Source organism: Physella acuta, unplaced genomic scaffold (genome assembly GCF_028476545.2).
Source record: "Physella acuta isolate Inbredline_101_S28 unplaced genomic scaffold, ASM2847654v3 ptg000054l, whole genome shotgun sequence".
Classification (NCBI taxonomy): Eukaryota; Metazoa; Mollusca; class Gastropoda; family Physidae; genus Physella; species Physella acuta.
Window position 1 is genome coordinate 69970 of NW_026731574.1, and position 22852 is coordinate 92821.

A 22852-nucleotide genomic window follows, 5' to 3' on the forward strand; every position below is an offset into this window, starting at 1 on the left:
TTTTTTAAATTATTTTCTTAGTTCGAGTCGACTAGACATACTACCTTAATTGTACAGTCCAGCGGCTGGAAATAAAGTAAGTAAAAGTTGGTATTAAGAAAAGCAAAACAAAATATGATTCAGTTAAAATGGGTTAAAACCGAAACAGAAAAGATTGAAGATAGTCAGAAAAGGATACGTGAAATAAGTAGATAAAGAAACGTTGAGCAGGGGAAAGGCTCCATCAATAGCTCTAATAAAAAAATAAAGTGGGCAAAATAACTTCCTACTGAACTGTGTACTTTGAAGAAAGTAAGTAGACTACATCACAAAATAGAATGCAACATTATAATTAAAAAAAAGTAATTATCATTTATTGGAGAAGGCTGGAAATAGCCAGTTAATTCCCTTTGCGGTAGTCAGTTTACTCCCTTGGCAATCACTAACTTCAAAGCGGACTATATCAAGTTAGTAAACATCGCTAGTCACCCTGGGGCGCCGGCAGACGTACGACCCTCTCATCCCGACACAGCATCCCATCTCCTGCGTTTATCACCGGTAAACTTCAGCAGCACCGCGACCGTTAAGTTCCGCGTTGGTTGGTTAGGTTTTTTTGGGTCCTACTAAGTTAACTATGTAACAAAACCGAGTTAGGTTTTTTAAAAAATGTACGTTCGTGAGGATAGTTTTAACCTCAAGCTTTTAGTTAAGGATCAAGCTATCGCAAAATATTATTTTAAAATTAAATTGAGATCTGCAATATAAAAGTAAATATTTCTTTTATCAATAGAAGTCAGCAGCGTACATTTTAAGACAGCTGATTGAAAATGTAATCAATAACAATAGTTCAACCTCAGGTCTATAATCAACCTTAGCCCTGAACTTTAGGTTGAAAATATGGTCAACTGACTCACACACTGTACAGCTTTGTGGTTATAACTAGTCATTTTTAAAAAGTCACTCTACGTATCAATGAAGACACGCTTGGTAGGTAGGGACAGGGGGGGGGGGGGGGGACGGACATATGATGAAGATAGAGGAGGGGTGGTGTCTGCTTATTTTTTAGTGAAAGCAGAGGCGTAGCGAGGGGGTGGGGGGGGGGAACATGAGTCATCCACTAGGATTGTGAGATTATCTACTAGAATTGTACTGAGATTATCCACTAGGATTGTTAAATTATCCATTATGATTGTGAAACCAGACTTCACAAAAAACTCATTTCCTGGAGTAGCCTATTTATGAACATGCGTTCTATTCCTATTGAGTGTTTCTTTCAGAACTTTTTTCTTCACTTGAAACTTTTAGGGGAGGGAGGGGGTGCGCACTGGTTAAAGTAGGTGTATATATTTTGTATATAAATGTAATATTTCAGGGGAGGAGGCGAGAGGTGTCTGAAAGAAACTCCCCACATTTGACCAGAACGAATATACCCCACCCCCGTTCACGGATTACTTATTAGGATCCGGGATACAATTAAGAGCAACCCAAAACATGAAACTGGAATTAACCGGTTTGCGCGCCTAGCACATTGATTAGATCTATCAATAAGCAGAGATTGATTTTTATTCTTTTAACAGCGCGTCTTGGGGAGGAAATTGTAATAGATTGAAATAATTGTGAGGTCAAGGGAACTCACTCTTCTGTATTAGTTATATTTATAATATTGTTATCTTGAGTGATGTCCCTTGGGTACTTCCTTCCGTCCTCTCTGGTGTTACCATCATGAAGTAGTTAGACCCAATAAACGTGTTATATACAACCACAGGCTTCTGTCGTCAATCTATTATAACTGGCGACGAAGGATAAACATCTACTAGAAAGAGCACCTACTTACGCAAAAAAGAGGTTTGCTAGAGCTTATTAGCTAATTATTTCTAGAATTATGGCGCTGTATGGCCAAATAAAAGAATTTGATGCGAATGATGAAATCATTCAAGATTACCTAGAGAGGTTAAGCTTTTACCTAGAAGCTAACGACGTGACGATAGAAGCCAAAAAGAGAGCTGTTTTGTTAACAGTCATAGGGCCTCAACAATTCAGGCTACTAAAGGACTTATGCGCACCAGCTAGTCCAGATACCAAGAGCTTTAACGAGCTGAGCAAATTGCTAACAGACCACCATGCGCCTACCCCATCAAAGTTTCTATGTCGAGCTAGATTTGACAGTAGGACTCGTCAACCAAACGAGTCAATATCAGAATATGTTGCTGCTTTACGTCATTTAAGTGAATTTTGTGAATTCGGCGACACGCTGTCTGACAGACTATGTGAAAAGTTTGTGACAGGTGTAAACAGCCCTGATATTCAAAGAAAGTTGCTGCTCGAGTCAGATCTAACTTTGGAAAAAGCAATACAACTTGCAATGTCATTCCAGCAGTCATCAGATGCGGCGAAATCTCTTACGCCTTCAGGGATCCATGCAGTAAACAGCAGGTTAGTCAATAAACATCAACCCCATCAGAGCATTCCAACTTATGCTAAACAGCCTGCTCGTTCAAATCCTAGATCTAAATCTAGTAATAATTATCAAAAATGTCATCGATGCAAAGGTCCCCATGCATCTCATCAGTGCAAGTTCAAGTCTGCAACTTGTTATAAGTGCAGTGAGCAAGGTCACATTGCCAAGGCCTGCTTTGCAAAGTCTTCGTCTGTTGCTAAATCTAGCCAGTCAAGACAGTACCGCAACCAAAGGCAGCACTATGTTAACTCTCACCAAGACTACCTACTCCAACCAATGAACCACTCTACCTGTGAAAATGCTCAAACTGATTCGCAGCCGGATTTCAACCTGTTCTCTGTTAAATCAATAAGTCATGCTCCCATCAATGTACAAGTTAATATCAACGGTAAGAGCATAAGCTTCCAACTTGACACTGGAGCATCTCTAACAGTCATAACAAAGAAAGATTTTGACGCTGTCACAGGAGGATCAGTGCCTCTACAGCCATGTCACAAGTGTCTAACAACATACACTGGTGACAATGTTCCGGTAATAGGAGAGTGTATGGTTCATGTAAATTATAATGGTCAAAGTGTTAAACTTCCTCTTCTTGTGGTTGAAGGAAATGGACCGCCATTACTAGGTAGGAACTGGTTAAGTGATCTTAAGTTAAATTGGGAGAGTATTTGTTCATTGAAGAATGTAAAAGAATCTAGTCTTACTTCACTAGATAAAGTTATATCTGAAAATAAATGTGTTTTTGGTAATTCAGGTTTACTAAATGATAGAACAGTGAAGTTAAGCATTAAAGATACAAATCCAAGATACTGCAAAGCTAGAGTTCCACCTTATGCAATGAGGAATAAAATTGAAAATGAGCTAAGTAGATTGGAATCTAATGGCATTATAAAGAAGGTAGACTATTCCGATTGGGCGACACCCATTGTGCCAGTGTTAAAGAAGGATGGTTCTATAAGAATTTGTGGAGATTATAAAACTACACTGAATAAGCAAATAGAGCTAAATAGGTACCCTATACCTAACATTGAGGAAATTTCTTTGAATTTGGCAGGAGGAGACAAATTCACTGAATTAGACTTTAGTCATGCTTACACTCAACTAGAACTGCATCCAGATTCAAAAGTCTATACGACAATAAACACACATAAAGGACTCTACCAATATGAAAGACTATGTTTTGGCATATCATCTAGCCCTGGAATTTTCCAAGCTGTCATGGACAGTATTTTTAAGGACATTCCAAATGTTTGTGTGTACTTTGACAATGTGTACATAACTGGTAAGAATGACACTGAACATCTTAAAACACTTGATAAAGTATTAAAAATTGTTGGTGAAAAAGGTTTAAAGATAAACAAAGATAAATGTCAATTCATGTTGACAGAAATTAGTTTTCTTGGTTATATATTGAGCAAACAAGGTATCAGACCTCAACCTGAGAAAACAAAAGCCATTAAAGAAGCACCCAAACCTGAAAATACCCAACAACTAAGAGCTTTTTTGGGCTTGATAAATTACTATGCAAAGTTCATAGGAAATCTGTCTGGTAAACTATCACCACTGTACAAGCTGCTACAGAAAAATGCAACTTGGCACTGGGGTAAACAACAAGAAGCTGCTTTTAATACAGCAAAAGAGGCTTTGTCTGCTGACACCTTACTAACTCACTATGACCCAGGGAAAAGACTTATATTAACATGTGATGCTTCACCAGATGGTGTAGGAGCAGTCTTGTCCCACATGGATGAGAAGGGTGACAGACCCATTGCTTTTGCCAGTAGATCTTTGAACCAGGCTGAGAAAAATTATTCTCAGTTAGATAGGCAAGGCTTAGGCATCATTTTTGGTGTTAAGAAATTTCATAAGTTTCTGTTTGGTAGGAAGTTCACCATCTTTACAAATCATAAACCATTGCTAGGTTTATTTGGAGAAAACAAAACCCTACCTGAGCATGCCTCACCAAGAATTCAAAGATGGGCTATCACACTAACTGCATACAATTATGAATTGAAATACAAACCTGGATCTGAGAATAGTGCAGATAGTCTTAGCAGATTACCTTTAAAAAACCAAAGCCTGAGCTATGTACCAGAAGATGTATTTGTTCTCTTCACTATCATGGATAACTCCAATATAAATGTGAATGATATTAAAAGAGAAACACAAAAAGATGAGTGCTTAATAAAAGTATATGAGCACTGTATGAATGGTTGGCCTGAAGAGTCTGTGAATGATGACTTAAGGCCATATAAAATAAGAAATTAAAACTCTTTGTGAAGATAATATAAAAGATGGAGAAGATGCAGTCCATTATCAGTCAGAGTTGCCTAAACAAAGTACTTGTAACTTAATAAATGATTATGGTGATATGGCAATTTTAAATACATTAGTAAGAAGGAATGTGATCATCAAACAACTTTGCTAACATCATTAGCACTTACAGAAACTAAAAGGGTAACATCAAAAGAAAAGAAAAGATTTTTGCCATTTAATACACCCACTTCAAATACTGGATCACAGTTGCAAAGTGATATAGTCCAGGATATTACTTTTAAACAGTATTTTTGATTACCAGGAAAGCACTATCAGATTACCTGAGGAAATTGATCAATCAAAGAAATCTATGTCAGTTAAGGATCTGAATAATAGCATAATACTTTCAGATGCCAATTCAAAAATAGTTCCATTAAATCATGACAAACATTCATTGAAAGAGAATTTGGTGTTAATAAGAATGTGTATCTAAGAAATTATGGGAGAAAGGAAAAATGGATACCAGGTCAAATTGTTCAATGTACAGGACCTGTGTCTTATAAAGTTAAAAATAACTTGTGCAGATAATAAGTGTGAATCTATCAATCCCACCAAATCTGAACAGTTCACACCAACTCAGTTTGTTTCACAACCAAGTTCTGTTGATATGAGTGAACCAAGTTGTCTGGAGTCAGAAAATGTAAATTCTGGAGTTAATGATTTAAATCCTAGACCTCCTGAGATAGAGAATCCAGATGGTCAGAATATTGAGTCACCAAATCAAAAGCCACTGAGAAGGTCAAGCAGGACAATCAAGGTCCCAAATAAGTTAGACCTATGATTCTAAAGGTCAAAAGGACTTTGACATTATTGTTTTGTATTTTGATTATGTTGTAGCATATTGTGTATTGTTTGTAAGGATGTAATCTACCATAGTGTTCATGTTACAATATAATTGGTGATTTTAGGATACTATCAATTGTTCTATTGAGAGATGTGTTATTGTGTTCTAAGGGTAAAGGGATGTAATAGATTGAAATAATTGTGAGGTCAAGGGAACTCACTCTTCTGTATTAGTTATATTTATAATATTGTTATCTTGAGTGATGTCCCTTGGGTACTTCCTTCCGTCCTCTCTGGTGTTACCATCATGAAGTAGTTAGACCCAATAAACGTGTTATATACAACCACAGGCTTCTGTCGTCAATCTATTATAGAAATAAAATGGCCTCCATTTTGTTTCGTTATAACCGATCTTGAATAATAAAAGTAAGGATGTAATAAAATTTCTTGCACGTGACGTGTAAAATATGGCACGTGACTTTTTGCACGGGAGGTGTGAAATATGACACGTGACTTTTATATTAAATGTAACATTTGTTTTCACACCGGATTTTTAATTAATGCAACTATAAATTTTATATATTTCACGTAGCCTACGGACTAGATGTTATCTTAAAATTGTATTTGCATTACATCCTGGTATACACTATAATATATATAGGTACTAGCCGTCCCGGCCAGGCCCTGCTCTGGCTTCTGTGAAAAACCTTTCTGTTAAAGACCATTACCTGTGTGTTTAGTAATCATCATAAACCCGGCATTGCCCACCCAAACCACAACCAACCAAAACCAAAACAACAAAACGCAAACATAACGCTAACACAATTACAAATACAAACGAAAACAAAAACTTAACAACAAACACAACCACACCCACAAACACCAATACAAACACAAAGAAAAAACAAACAAAAAAGCAAACGAAAACAAAAACCTAACAACAAACCCAACCACAAACACCAATACCAACAAAAAAAAATCAACGAAAAAAGCAAACGAAAACAAACCAAATCCAAACGCAAAACCAACCAAAAACACAAATACAAACCCAAACAAAAAAAAAACACAAACAAAAACGAAAAAAGAAAGAACAAAAACGAACCAAATTAAAACGCAACCACTAACGTAAACCCACCTAAACACAAAGAAAACACTAACGCGAACATAAACGCCCGGGGCGGAATCACCTGTTTTAGCTTAATGAACGACTATAGTACCCCAACTTATTCACAGTCTTTTGCACTCACTTAAACGAACGCGCCTGTTTCAATTTAATAAACAATTTTAATACTCCAAGCTTATCCGTAAAATACCTACAACATTTGCACTTGATCAATCCCCGCTAATTATGTAATTATTTTTTTTCCCAACACCAAAACAAAGTAATTAAAAAGTAAATTATTTTCACGGAATGCAATGGTTTTATAAAGGGAAGTAATTGTGTTTTTCCTAATTTATCAAAGGGAAGTAAGTGCTATAGGACTAAATAAAGACATAATTAGAATTTTTGTAAAAGATGATATTTTTTTTAAAAACTTGTGTTTAATGAACATGCCGACAATTATTACTATAATTTGAAAAATGAAAATTATTTCCCAACACTTTCAATAGTAATTTTTTAGCTCATAAATTTAGACAAATGCGCACGATAATTTTTCTAACACTTAAAATCGTACAATTCCAACGACATACAAATGCATTACATACAGAACTGAGCTTTATATATTAGATATATATATATATATATATATATATATATATATATATATATATATATATATATATATATATATATATATATATAGGTATATATATAGGTATATATATAGGTATATATATAGGTATATATATAGGTATATATATAGGTATATATATATATATATATATGTATATATATATATATATATATATATATATATATATATATATATATATATATAGGTATATATATAGGTATATATATAGGTATATATATAGGTATATATATAGGTATATATATATTATATATATATATATATATATATATATATATATATATATATATATATATATATATATATATATATATATATATATATATATATAATTATTTATTTATATACATGCTTATATTTGTGTGTGTGTGTGTGTGTTGTATAAGACAAATCCTACGCATATCAATTTGCAAAACCAAGATTTATCATGCAAAAGACCTATAATGTACCATAATGTACCTATGAGTACTTCTTACAGTTGTTGTTAAAGCTTAATGCATAATGTAGACAGAGTTGTGTTATGGACACGTGTGAAGTAATATGGAATTCCAGATGAATTAATTTCACTCATCTAATTATTTACTACTGCTTAAAATGCCAAGTGATAGGCTACTCAATAGCAAATGATCAGAACCATTTAAGCTACAATATACACTGAGATAATGATACTTGGTTGACCAAATAATAAAAAAAATACAGGAGACAAATGAACTGAAACAAAACAAAAACATACACAACAACTTGACGGGATCTCGCGAGATCGGCTCTAACTTCTCGCACACCCCCCAACAACATGCAGAAAGGACTGCACCGGTTGAAGAAGGAAAAAAAACCCGGTCTAATGATGGTGGTGCCTACCAAGATGTTGAGATATGAATCAGCTACGATAGAATGCTTTTAGAAAACTAACTTGGAATTCAAATTTATTGTCAATAAAAACTAACCCAGGATCTTTACTGCATGGTTCAGAGACATTGGAGGGCGACATAGGAGAAACAAAAGGGTGGTGGTCAGGGCACATCCTCCCCAGTCAGCACACATATATTGGCCCAATATTGGCTAAACATTGGTTACCAATATTGGCTACATCTTGGTGCAACATTGGCTTAACCTTGGCGAAACATTGGTAGTGAAACTCGGCATGATGTTGGCGCAATGTTGGCACAATATTGGCTATATCCCGGCTACATATTGGCCCAACATTGGCTAGATCTTGGCCAAATATTGGCTATATCCCGGCTACATATTGGCCCAACATTGGCTATATCCGGGCTACATATTGGCTACATCTTGGCTCAATATTGGCTATATCTTGGCCCAATATTGGCTATACCTTGGCTCATCCTGTATTATATCCTGGCTACATCTTGGCCCAATAATGGCTATATCTCGGCTATACCTTGGCTCAGCCTGTATTATATCCTGGCTACATCTTGGCTCAAATTTTTATTTTTAGCATACAAAAAGATCCATTCTCATATCAGTCATAATATTTACAAAGGTTATTTCAAAATGTGAAAGAAATTTTAATCAAAATGTAGTAAAGCAGCAATACATACACAAGAACTGCTCATCTATTAAAATCTGTATTATACCATCCATTCAATTGTAAGAAAATTATAACTATACTATAAAGTATTGATTGAAAAAGAATATGTAAATAATAGTGTAGTAACTTTCATTTTGACTTTTATACAAACAAATTAAAACAAATATACAAAACATTTTCATATAATGTAACAGATGTTAAGTACAGTTTAAATTAAACTAATGTAAAAACTTAATTTACTGTACAAGAATACAGAAGCTGTCTTGTACTATGATACGTAAACATAACATTAAAAATAAAAAGTATAAAATATGTGTCTAACAACATTTAATTGCATAGCTCGTTTAAGTATTCTAATTAAGGTTTACATTTTAATGCTGGACCAGTCTGCCTTGTCCATAAATAACAGAACGAAAATATGTTCAGGATCTCTAGATTATAATTGTGGTTAAATAGTGTTGAAATGAATGCCATTGTGTATACAAAATGTACAATCTTTCAAAAGACAGATGGTTCGAGGGTTTATACGCATTGTGTAGAACAGGAATATCACTGCGATATTCAATAAATATGTTTTTTTTTGCCTCGAGTGTGAGGTATTTAATTATAGTAAACTGAATATATATTAATTTACTTCATTAATTAGAAATAAATATCACCAGCAGAAGTATTGTCAATACAAATGTTGCAAGCTTTTTTCAGATTGTACAGTGAAACTAAATAATGAAAGAAATTTGCAACTAATTCTTTAAAGAAAAAAATGTCAATTGTATATTTCATTTAGGGCATTAAATCTACACTAAACATACATACAATGCCAACTTAAATTATTATATTATTACAAAAGGAAACAATTTATTAATTTAAAATCAGCATTTTTCTTAGACTATTTTGGTAAGAGCATCTTTTCTTTTCGTTAAGCACTTAAATGCAATATGTATTAAACTGTTAACCTGATCCATCTGATCAAATTTTTTCTTTTAAATCTGATCTAAAATTATTACGAAAATCACTGTTGTCCTCGTTCTTGTGGACCCTTGTGGAGCTGAGAGACACAACCACACCTCTCTATTTTTATACTTGGTTTTAGGAGATTCCCCAAAGTTGGGTCCATAACACTCTGCCTGCTTGTGCTTTGTTGGTTTCTGATATTTTCCATGTTTGTTTTGGATAACAGACTTTCTCTTTCCTTTGGGATTCAAATCCAATAAAAGCCTGGTTGTTGATTTGTGCAAGGTATGTCATAATCCATCCACATTCTAAAAAAGAAAAGTTACACACTAAAAGTCATTTATGAAATAATTACAACCATACCCTGCTCATTTTGCACTAAATTTATTATGTTTATTTTATTTTGCACTGCACTGAACATACAACAAGAAGCCCCTAACATCATGTTTGCTACCTTGTAACGATATATTATATAGGTATAAAGACTGGTGGTCTGGGGTGTTCATTCTACCCAGGTAACACTTATACTGCATACATATATATATATATATATATATATATATATATATATATATATATATATATATATATATATATATATATATATATATATATATATATATATATAAAAACAAAAGTGAAAAAAAAGACCTGGTAATAAAAAAAATAATAGTATGTATATAAATATTATAAACCCCTTACCCTATGTCTCTGAGTTAAGAAGGTGCCAGACACTTTTGAGCAATTTCATCAACTTTATCAATTCAGTAATTGAACGATTAGACCCTTCAGAGTGACCCAGAAGTAATGCTTGTGGTCTGAAATTATTTTACTAATATCATTAAAGGCATTAACTACACATGCTGATCATTACATGCAAGCAAAAATTACTAAATAAAAATTATTATTCACTTTGAAACAATGTAAACTTACAGTTGTTAAGTGTTAAGAACATTTAGTCATTTTCTGGTGTAGCCAGTATTTGGTGAAGTATCATGCAGTGGGGACCTTATAATTTATTAAAAGATTGATATATCTCCAGTGGGCGTATTGATATACACAACACCTGGAGGCCTGAAAATAAATGGCATTCTTAGTTATTAAATATAATAATAAAATGAGTGAGTGATACAATAAATGATAGCCAGATTAGATACTTATTTTTAAGTATCTCTGTTTAGTTGATCTCTGTATATAAAGGATTTGTGTAGTCAACACTATATCTAGCCACCTTTTTTATTTCATAGTCTTAAATTGGGTATATATCAGACTTAGGTGAACTGATGAATGTACTACTAACTTGGCTTTATGTTTAGCAATAGTGTCCTCAACCATTTGCCTACTCTGTCCTCTATATGATAATATGAGTAGTGTTGATCATTAAGTATGGCTTACTAATAGTACCATCTTATCACTGTTGGTCATGAAATTAAGTGTTGCTCTGAGGTCTCCACACTACTATTTACACAACTTACATCTTATTCATCAAAACATGCATTAGACTGGAATCCCCAGAGAAAAAGGAGGGTGGGCCGGCCAAGGAAAACATGGAAGAGAACGGTTGAGGAGGAGGCGAAAACAGCTGGGCTCTCATGGGCACAGATTAGAGGAGCAGCCCAAAACCAAGTCCGCTGGAGATGTGTGGTTGCAACCCTTTGCTCCCCAGGGGCCACAAAGGAGTGATGATGATGACATCTTATTCTCCCATAGTAATAGAAATTTGAATGACAATCTTGAATCAATTTAGAATTCTAGTTGACTAATTTTTTTCAAAATTAATACCTATCAAAGTACACTGTGACTGTTTGTTTAACATGTAGAAATTTGTTCTATAATTGTGTCTACTGTTCCTCTCTCTTTCTCTCTCTGAATTAATTATTAAAGACAGTTTCAAATCCTTACACAAATAGGCCTAGAACAATAAAATTAAGTTTTTTTTAAAAGTTAAAGTGAATGATTATTTTTTAATTTATAAACATTTAAGCCCCCCCCCCCCTTTCCCCTGTGCGTGATAATTATACCTAAAGTTGAAAACCAATAAATACACCGATCTATCAATAATCAATATAACACCAAACGTACTTGCATACTTTTCAATACAAAAAAAAAGTGCTGTCAAAATTAACCGCCCTCTGATTATGATTTTTAGTTATTTAGTATTATTAGAATCTAGATCTATCTAGATCTATCATAAAGGAGATTATTGTAAAATGTAATTATAGCCTAATGCCAAAATAAACAGAATATAGACTAGTATTATTAATATATAGATCTAGACTAGATCTAGATCTAGGCTCATTTTATTACCTCAAATAAACTACCTTTTATAACTTTTATTTGATGACTTACGCCCATAAAGTTAAAGTTTCCAACAAAAAAATACGAGTTTTCCAGATTCTGCATAAATACAGTTATACTACTTCTCACTGTTGAACTAAAATGGCTACAGTGGGCCTACCTGTTTTACTGTGACTGGATACAAAGTCTTTTGTTAAGAAAAATGGCGAAGCACCGGGATGCTGGCTTGCGAACAATAGGAAGGAATGTGAACAAAGGGACAATGGGCGACAGGGGGCCGGTGGCAGTAGCGCACACAATTTTAAAAAGATTAACAAAATGTTTAACACATGCAACGTAGTCTGTTATTGATGCTATGTTTACATTAGAGCATGATATTAAAAGATAACTTAATTTTAGTTAACATATATTAAGTTTAACAAGCATAGTTAACTAAAATTTCTGCAGTGAATACATAAATCAGTGTAATCTTGGCAGCCAAGGTAAAAACGGTTAAATATCAAGGTATCAAGGGATGCAAGCATGTACAAATCTTGGCTGTACCCTGGCGTAAGCTTGTCCAATGTTTGGCCATGATTACAACATTGGGCCAAGCTTGGGCCGACCCTGGTATTACATGCTGTGTTAGCTGGGATCAGAAATAATGTTAACAACAGGGGTGGTGGTCGGGGAACACCCTCAGAAATAATGTTAACAACAGGGGTGGTGGTTGGGGCACACCCTCAGAAATAATGTTAACAACAGGGTGGTGGTCGGGCACACCATCAGAAATAATGTTAACAACAGGGGGTAATGTGGAATCCACGGGGAAATAGGAATTGTGGGAGACAAAAAAGCCACAAAGGAAATCTTTCGAAAAAGAGATGATGGACGCTGGATTCTCATAGCGTGAGATTTAGTTGACGAAGTGTTGCCTATGTCTATGCTTCTTAGGGAGCCGAAAGAAAAGTAGAAGAAACTAAGAAGAGTTAAGAGGGCGGTTCGCATGAGGTGCAATCAATTTTGGTTTATTTTTTTTATCGTGTTTTAAGAACAATTTCCCAAACTAGTATGCCTATATTGCAGTTTTGGATCGTCAGCTAAGTTGCACAAATTAACAAAGTGCAGTAGCAGTTGTCGTTTTGTACCATGGTACCTAGTCGCTTTATTACACCCATCTCTTTAATACAAAATTCTAAACTTATAATTATAATAAAAAGATTTATTAGGTATTCTTAAATATAGAAAGCCTGGTAATATTTTTCGTAGTTCTTAAAATATAGACCAAACAGTGTCGTACTATCCAATCCCGATTTACTTCGAGATTTACTTTGTCGAAAAAGCGCCTCCCCAATCTTGGAAAATGTTGATGATTGGTTTTTACTGGTCACTAACTCTCAATCATTGAGACTCAACGGTATTTGTTTTTACTGTTACACAGTCGAATGTTATTCGTTAATAAGAATTAGATCTAGATCAATTTTATTCTAAATCTAGATGTATATTAATTAAATCAAATTTAATTAATAATTTATTGACCAAGTTCGCTACTCTTTCCTGGCAGTTAAAAAATTCTACTTCCGTTGGCGGGTTTGCCGTATCTCGTGTATACACACTGCGCATAATTTGGTGTTATTTCTATTAGTTAATTTACTGTTAGTTGGAGAAAATGACAAAGTACGTAAAATGCAAATGTTATTTTAATTAAAAGACACTTCACCATTTATCAAACGCCCCCTTTTGTTGCCTACTGAACTAGATATAGAATCTATAGACTACATTTTATAGATCGAGGCTAGGTTACCATCCATTCCAGAGTAAAATAAAAAACCTAACTCACTGCTAGATTCTAAAGATCTAGTCTAGATCATCATTCTAGACTAGATCTAGATCTATATATCTAAGTGCTAACTCAATAAATAAACACTCTGTATTAGGTAGTATTTTAGATCTACAATACAACACATCAGGTTGATTTTTTTTTCTGGAGATCTAGATCTAGAGTAAAGTGGCGTCTGCGGACAGTTGCCTCTGTCCGGCTCTGTGCGGACACCTTGCTGTTTTTCGCTTAAACAATAATTGTATGAATGTTTTATAGGAAACAAACGCAAACAACACAAAGCATGTCCATTTTTAAACACATCTGAGTCCATTTCTTCTATTTCACTCAATAGTCAATAGGGAGATTAATTGGAATTTTTCAAAGTTGCGATGTATGACGTTTTACGGTAGGAAACCTCACCCGGATGAAGAGCACTAGTCCCCGGATTAGAGGAATAAATCGAACCAATCATAGCTTAGTTAACTGGGTTAACTATAAATAGCTTATATATATATATAGAAAGCTATAAATATCATAGTTAAGGTTGTTTAAGCCATCTTAGAGGAAAAATTGGGGTGTCCGCATCTTTTTTGAGGGTTAACCTTTTGCTAGGCATTCCATTAAAAAAATTAAAATTGGCTAATTAAATGTATGAGCATTGCAAAAATATTGTGCTTGATGTAACTAGAATAACACTGAAAAAATTTTCTTTCTAGCTTCAGTATTTTTTTTTTTATGAATTTTTTACGTAATGGGTGAATGTCCACTATATTTCTTTGTAAGTCATGAAAATCACTGTCCCCTAACTTTGAAATAGCACTGCTCAGTTATTTTTAAAGATACAATGTTAAAACTTTGCAGGATCTAACTTCAGCATGTTAGAATAACATATATTAATTGAAATCATTAAGTCATTCACTGGGAGCAGAATAATTAACATTCCTTTAAGGGATACATTACGGCTATTATGGGCCCTAATTTCTAAGTTGCACTGCTCAGTTGTTTTTAAAACTACAATGTTTAAACTTTGCAGGATCTTACTTCAGCATGTTTGAATTACATATATTAATTGAAATCATTAATTCATTCACTGGGAGCAGAATAATTAGCATTCCTTTAAGGGATACATTTAGACTATTATGGGCCCTAATTTCTAAGTTGCACTGCTCAGTTGTTTTTAAAGGTACAATGTTAAAACTCTGCATGATCTTACTTCAGCATGTTCGAATTACATTTATTAATTAATAGACTTGCCAGTAGCAGAACAAATTGAATAAAAAGGTAGTAGGCACTAATTTTTTTTTAATAAATTAAACCGAACAATTTATCTTAGGCACACTGGCAAGCCAGGAGTTTTATTTACTGAATGGTTGTCTTTAAAAACTATTATTATTAGGAACACAACAAGTAGAATAACTTAAATAACATTTCAGGAAGCCTACACCAAATTAATAACATTGCAAGTAAAAAAAACAACTCATCTCTGACTATTATCTTATCAGGATAAATGTTTTATATTAAATGATTCTCAATAAATAATTAAATTTACACAATTAAACAAAAAGCAAAGTTAATATATACATCAAAACAATAAACTTTTAAGGTAGACATAGCTTACATCAATACAATAACAGGTGAGACTTATACCAAGTTAAGCTTTGTACAACATGGACTACTACTGTCATCCTAGCTACTAAACACAAGGTCACCTGTCAGTAAATCAGTGACTAGAGATGTCATTGTCATGTCATAGTCAACACTGTCAGTTTCCAATTCATCAGGTCCCCAGTAATTGTACATTTCATTGTCTTAGTCTTCTGTTGCTTAAAATTTACCACTCTGCCAGAATACATTTTATCAACTCCTTCCTCTGTCCATAAATGCTTGAGTAGATGTCCTGTATAGGTTTCAGTCAGTTCAGACATAGGATTTTCTGAAGTAATATACATTGCAATGAGGCCCATAACTTCAGATGACGCAGATGAAAACACACTAGCATTCAGATCTTTAGCACTCAAAGCCATAGCAACCTCTTTTTCTAGAGCCTTACGGTTGGATTGTTCATGTTTCTGACCAGCTTCTAGCATTCGACGCATCATCACTGCTTCCATCATCTTCTTCCTTTGTGCTGCAAGTTCCCTTGCTCTGTACCCCTCTTTCATTGCAAAATAAACTAATCTATGTTGGGTCATTTTGTCCTGTTGCAGAAGCCATCCTACAGTATCATTTGTCCTTCCTCTCACCTTTCCGTCTACAAAACCAGCTGTCGCATTAGGGGCCCGACGCCATAAATAGTCAGTCATTCCTAATATTCTCTCAGCTGCCATGTTGTGTGAAGGAGCAGTTGAAGCTTGTGTCAACTGCTCAACTGTAGGGCTAGAAAGGTCACCACTGGTATATCGAACAAACTGGCGGTCAAAGACCTTAACAATTTCATGTAATATTTGCTTCAAAGTTTGCTTTACTTTATCCCTGTGGGATTCAATATTGTTGATGATTGCTGTCAGCACCATGTCTGAAGCTGCATCAATGGGTTCATTAAAAACATTCACAGTGGGACATAACAACTCTTCTGGCTCAGCAGCAAACCTGTCCAAAACATTTTTAGAGCTTTGTATCACAGGGACCATGTCTAAATTCATTGAATTTGCATAGAATTTAGTCATCCATGGCCCTGTGACTGTTTTCCCAATTAACCCGAGTGCAATTAATTGAGCAACAACCCTAGGGTCATCCAGCTCTTCCTTAATGCTTTTTTTAAGGTTGGTGCCTCCTAATTCAACAAATTTCTTCAGCTCTTTCAGATATAAAATTATAATTCCAGCTGAATGGAATAAAATGTGCAACCGGTTACCGACGTACCGAAGGAAAACTCCCACTGGAATATTTTTTTCTCTAAAATAGGTCTTGAACCCGCTAGGGTCTCCACTGGATTGCTTGTATCTGAGCTTGGAAATACTCAAAATACAGTGCAATGTCTTGTTGCCTATCTCAGTATCATTTTCCAATGCTCTTCTGGCACCAGCAGCAAAACTATCTAGCGGATGAACATTGCAATTCAATTCCAGCAGGTGTGTCTGTAACAAAGTATTCAGCTGGTTTACAACACAATGATTCACAGCTGCCCTATCTGTCACAGTGGATTTAATGGTGGACATAAGAGTTTTGTACAGCTGCTCTAAATTTGGATGATTTATGTATTTACAATATATGTTTACAATATCTTTTAACTTAACACTAATATGTTCTATGTAATCTACAGCTTTACCACCAGGTAAAGGTTTTACATCAACAGCAAGAGTTTTACCTGCAGCAGAAATATGGATTTCATTTACATGACTTCCATCAATGGTGGTTGCATCCCATGACAGTGTAGCACCATCAAGGGATGCAAGTGCCTCGCCAACCTGCAGATCAGCTAAAATGCCTATTTCATAAGCCATTTGAGCCACTGTAGATTTGCGAGGCACGCAGTCAAGTTTCATTCCAGCTTCCTGCTCCAGGAAAAACTGTAATAGCTGTCCAGCAGCTAACACAGAAACATTTTTCAACAAAGATTGGTACATACAAATTCTCATAGAAGTACCATAATGCTTTCCTTCTTTGGTTACAATATTTTGTCCCTCTTCTTGGGGTTCTTGCATGTTGATGGCATTATCATACATTAATTCTAAATCATTGACCATTGATTTTAAATTTTTGATGGTTTTGTTTTTGATCTTGACCATATTTTCTAGTGCTTCAATTTTTCTTTCTCTTCTTGATAATTTTTTCTTTAAACTGGCAACTTGATTCAGTTTCATTTTGTATTGGATGGAATCTGCAAACGGATTGCAGTTAAGTTTTTTTTTAATCTCTACTTTCTCTGCTTCCAACTGTCTATTCTTTTTCTCTTGTTTGAGGAGTCTGTCAGTGAGTCGTTTAATTTTTTTATTTAGATCTTTAATTTGAAAAACTTTATTTGATTGAAGTTCATTTTGATAGAATTTTAAACTAGTTTTCAATTTTTTATTTGATTTCAATAACTGTTCTGTAGACTTTCTTTTGTATGCACAACTTACACAGTCTTGTTTAAGTTTTAAAGGTGAGGCTTGTTTTGGGGGGATTAGTGTTGTTATTAATTCAGGTGCTAACTTTGAGACAATCCCCTTTTCTTTAGGTACAGGCTCTTGAAATGGCATTTCCATAAAATTTATAATTTTATCCCATTGTGCTTGTGGCTTAAGAGATCTAAATTTAACACATAATCTGTTGATTTTATTATAAAGTTGATGACTGTTACTTGACGCTGGTATTATTTCTTCCAAAACTTGCACTGCCTTTTTAATTTGTTTTTTATTTTCATACCATACATGAATTATATGGCCTTGCTTTATGCCAGCTGCTGTCCGAAAGTCAGAATACTGATTAATCAGAATTGGTAAATCTTTGGCAGAATGCTTATCAGGGCTCCCAGAGCCTGTAGATTTACCACCTGCTGAAGTATTCATTTCCTCATCCATACTCTTGATCATATATCTAGAGGAAAAGAAATCAACATTAATACTACTGTAAAAGTAGAATTTATTGTTTTAATAGAGGCAAGTGTGTAGCATAATAAAGTAAGGGATAAGGAAATATATGCTTAAAAATAATTTCTTTTCTTGAGTGGTAATTTATTATTGGTTATTAGCTTGATGTGCAAAAAAAAACCCACTGGCTTTCTTCAACAGCCTTTAACATATTTATACATCTTTTATTTTTAAAAGGCAATCATTCATTTGCAATAAACTCTACGATTAAGGAACAAGTGAACATTTATAAAGGCGACGCCGGCCCCCACGCCCCTATAGGCTTTCCGGTCTCGCCATATTTTTTTATTATAAAATGGCGTTATTGTGGTGAATCAAACACCCTTTTTTCGGTCAAAATACCACTAGAAAAGGTACCTCAAATTAGATGAAATCATTATTAACTTATAATATACATAATGTAATTTTTGAGAATACAAAGAGATAGCTTGATAAACTCACCTTTCTATCAAAAGTTGTCGTTGAAACACGCACAAAATTAGACCACGTTTCGCAATATTATAACTTGGAGAAGGAAGAGAGAAAAGTAATGCAGTTAGCAGTTTAAAATCACACATTATTTCATTAAATTGGTGAAAAGTTGGCCCGACTACGAAATTGAATCGATTACTTTAAAATCCCTATATTTTCTCACTATGTATTTCAATAAGGAAGATAATCGACGAAATTTTACAATAGCGAAATTCCCCGGTTGCCGTTCTTAAAGCAAGATGGCGGCGATGCCGACATCGCTACTTTTGCGGACACTAATGAAAAATCAGAGTATATTTCTTACACTTTAAGTAAAAAGGAGCTTTAAACTAATCTTGATACTCCAGATTTATATTTAAATTAAGTCTAAATCTAGATCTATTAGTTTTTAGTAATGTTTTTAGGTTTTAAAAATATTTTTGATCATCAAACTTGTCTACTAAGCAAAAAGTGAAATAAAATCTCAACTGGGTCCTGAGTTTCTTTCAGGCATCACTTTAATTTAATTAAAACTTATTTCATATTTCTTCATATTTTTTGTTTTCCAATATATTAATATATAAAACAATCAACAACACTATTTATGTATGTAACATGTTTATTTCAATCATTTAAATAGAAACAAAATGAACAAAATATGCCTTGTCCGCATAAGGAGCAAGTGTCCGCACAGAAAATAAAATGTAAAAAAAAGTGCACTTACTGTCCGCACAGAGTCTCACCACTGAAAATGTTAATACATTCAATGCTATGCGTATGAATACAAAATGAATCAGACGTGATTAAACTAGAAAGAATGCGGAGTGAGACGGTACTTTCGGTTTGTTTCTATGTGAAGCGGTTACTGAATGGCGCTCAATGGAAATCGGCACTTCCGATTTTTTTGCTACGACTGTCCGCAGACGCCACTTTACTCTAGAATCTAGTTCTAGATCGATCTCTATGAGACAATGAGAAGAAAGGGCTGAAAGGTTTTCAACTAAACAAGTCAATGATTGGTAAAACTCAAATTTAGCGTAATTTATTGGCCTCTTCTAGTTTACTCAAGTTTACTGCCTCACGCTGTCGAGAATGTGAGCACGCTGACAAGAGAATGAGAGCCGGCTATCACACAAGCGACGAAGTTTAGAATAATCATTAATGACCAAGACCATAAAACAAAAACATCCCACCATTCTCAAATTTTACAGCTTCTCCATTTTGTCATTTTGTGTCTTGCATTTTGCCAAGACCCTTCCTACAACTCCATTTCACTACACTAAAACTTCACTAGTTTAGATGTAATTGGTGCCTTGTAGGCCTACTGATAGTTGTTTCTATAACAGTATTTAGAAATTAGATGTATTTCTAGTCAGCTCTATCAACATTGGATGACTCAGTAAGTTAAGATTAAGAAGCATTTGGGGTGGCTTAAAGACTTTTATAGGCACTAACTCATGCCATCACTAGCCATGTTAGTCTTCCTGTATGAAAGTAAAGCATGGACCCTCAATGTTGACCTTATGAGGAGAATCCCTGGAAGTAAGATGACAAATGAAGAGGTGTATGAAAAGATCACTGATTCAAACTGTCAGTGAGTTCATGAGTTAAAACAAGGAAACTGAGATGGTATTGGCATGTCACACAAACCAATGGCCTAACAAAACAATATTGCTGGGTACTGTGCCAGGAGGGATAAGAAGGGCAAGGCTAAGAAGTAATTGGATGGAGGACTTCATAGATTAGGCCGGGCTGAATCAATTAATAATTATAGTTCTCACAAAAGATAATTATAAAGAGTAAGGTTGATAAATTAGATAGGCTATATTACATACACCTACACCTTTTTGAATAGATTATCAGACCCCAACCCCATCTTAAAATAATGTACACTTCACCCAATGCCTCCCACTTATACCAAATTGGAATTTTCTTTTTTGAAACCGTAATGCTAAATTAATTTTAAAACTTTGTAAAAACGTGTTTAAATGCATTGAAAATAAGTATATAAACTTTCTTTTTCGTTAATAGAAGAATTAAACTAAATTGTGTTACAATGGAATTCTTAAAGAATCATTTTTTTCTTAAGAGGCAGGACAGAACTAGGAGACATTACTCCTCACAATATCAAACAGCTCAAGCGGTTAAATCAGGTTGTATTCCCTGTTACCTACAATGATAAGTTTTACAAAGATGTTCTTGAGGTCGGTGAACTTGCTAAGTTAGGTAAGAATCTTGTTTCTTAAAATTTGTTGGTACATTCTCATAAATTAAAACTTCATATTTCAATCAAAACTTAGAGTGTTGTTGTGGATATTTCTAGTCTTTTTCAAATTAAATTTATATCTTGATCAAGAAATTTTGTGCCTTTTTCCCCCTCTATGTTGAAACAGTCACTTATTTATTCTTCAACTGGTATTTTCTGGTAAGTTGAAAATAAGCTGCTGATGTAGCAAAATATTGTAATTTTTTTTTTCTTAAAACTCCCAGCGTACTACAATGATATAGTGATTGGTGCTGTGTGCTGCAGAATCGACACATCAGAAAATGTTCGTAGGCTCTACATCATGACATTAGGATGTCTGGCCCCCTACAGAAGGCTGGGGATTGGTGAGTTGTTAATTTAAGCAGCCTTATAAATTGTTGTGGTATTGAATGTGGTTGTATAGAGTTATGGTTTTTGTGAGGTTGTATTGATTTATTGTTTATTTGAATTGACCACAGGTACTGTGATGCTGGAACATGTTTTAAATATCTGTGCCAAGGATGGGAACATAGACAACGTCTTTTTGTAAGTCATGTTTTTAGAGCAGTCACAATACACCAGGACATGTTTTGGTACTAGATCTATGTGTATTTAGGCATAGTGTGATCAGTTCTATGCACAACCATTTCTACTTTTCCTAATATGAATCAGGTGGACTCGAGGACATCTTATGAACTGAAGTCAATGCTTTTTTTAATCTTTCACTTTTTTATATGATGAATTAAAAATTTCATATAGTTTTTTAAATAGAATTTGCTACGTTTGCTTGGTACTTTGTGAATAAATAATAGTGAATCAAATTTGATGAAATAAGCAAGATAATAATAATACAATGTTTCCTAACAGGCATGTCCAAGTCAACAATGAAGGGGCAATAAAGTTTTATGAAAAATTTGGCTTCAAAATAGTGGAGGAGAAAAAGAATTATTATAAACGTATTGAGCCAGCGGATGCATATGTTCTACAGAAGTCTTTCAAGGAGGAGAGTGGGGAGATGAAAACCACAGTATCTAATGATGAGAACACCGATAAAACATCCTAACATTTAGATGGTTTTATAAATTTGTTTCATTATACATGTGTCAACTTCTTGGATGAAATAGACTGCTACAATATTTATTTTAGCATTCTGGAAATAGCTAGTACGTTTGGTTTTGAACAATAAAAAGTTGAATCTTTTTGGAACATTATAAATAATCAATGGGGTGTATATCATACAAAGATTATAAGGTCAGCTGAGATTGCTTTAAACATTTTTATTTAGTTATCTGATGAATATGGCATGATTTTTAACTAACTTGAGCTTGTTTGTAGGTAATAATGATGTACAAATAATTATTGAGACCACTGAAATGAAAATATTGTTAGGCATTTCTGTTATTGTAGAAGGACAAATAGAAGCATCTCAAGTAAAAAGAACTAACCTAATGTACGAGAGGACTTTCTATTGAAGGTTAGTCTCTGTTTCTAATTTGTAAAGACCTACGCAGTTTACAGATGTCCAATATAAGATCCAACTAGTTTAGCGGTTGATTCAAGTACCAGTTTGTCTAGACAATGACTTTGTGTATAAGTATGTTTGCTCTTTGTTATCTAAGATAGCAGTGATGATGTAAGATTCTTGTAAATATGTCCTCTGAATTAATAAACATACCTGTTTTGCATATTTTAATATC

General features: G+C 34.1%; 1 protein-coding gene and 1 long non-coding RNA gene across 2 annotated transcripts; one reads left to right on the forward strand and one right to left on the reverse strand.

Annotated features, from left to right (window-relative positions):
• Positions 1 to 8804: 8804 nt before the first annotated feature.
• On the reverse strand, positions 8805 to 10786 carry LOC131946855 (uncharacterized). Its single transcript, XR_009387801.1, has 3 exons — positions 10724 to 10786; positions 10493 to 10608; positions 8805 to 10098 (listed from the first exon to the last, which is right to left on the reverse strand). It is a non-coding gene; the product is annotated as an uncharacterized LOC131946855 (long non-coding RNA).
• A 2849-nt stretch (positions 10787 to 13635) lies between these two features.
• Positions 13636 to 22841, forward strand: LOC131946937 (N-alpha-acetyltransferase 50). The gene is made up of 5 exons (XM_059307991.1): positions 13636 to 13744; positions 21000 to 21136; positions 21401 to 21520; positions 21635 to 21701; positions 22023 to 22841. Exons 1-5 carry the CDS (start codon positions 13737 to 13739, stop codon positions 22216 to 22218), a joined length of 528 nt encoding a protein of 175 aa, XP_059163974.1. The 5' UTR covers positions 13636 to 13736; the 3' UTR covers positions 22219 to 22841.
• The last annotated feature ends 11 nt before the right edge of the window (positions 22842 to 22852 follow it).

Excerpts from the sequence above, each read along its gene's own strand:
- LOC131946937 (XM_059307991.1), top strand. Across the intron at positions 21,137-21,400 it reads CGGTGAACTTGCTAAGTTAG|CGTACTACAATGATATAGTG; the intron begins GTAAGAATCTTG and ends TAAAACTCCCAG. Across the intron at positions 21,521-21,634 it reads CTACAGAAGGCTGGGGATTG|GTACTGTGATGCTGGAACAT; the intron begins GTGAGTTGTTAA and ends AATTGACCACAG.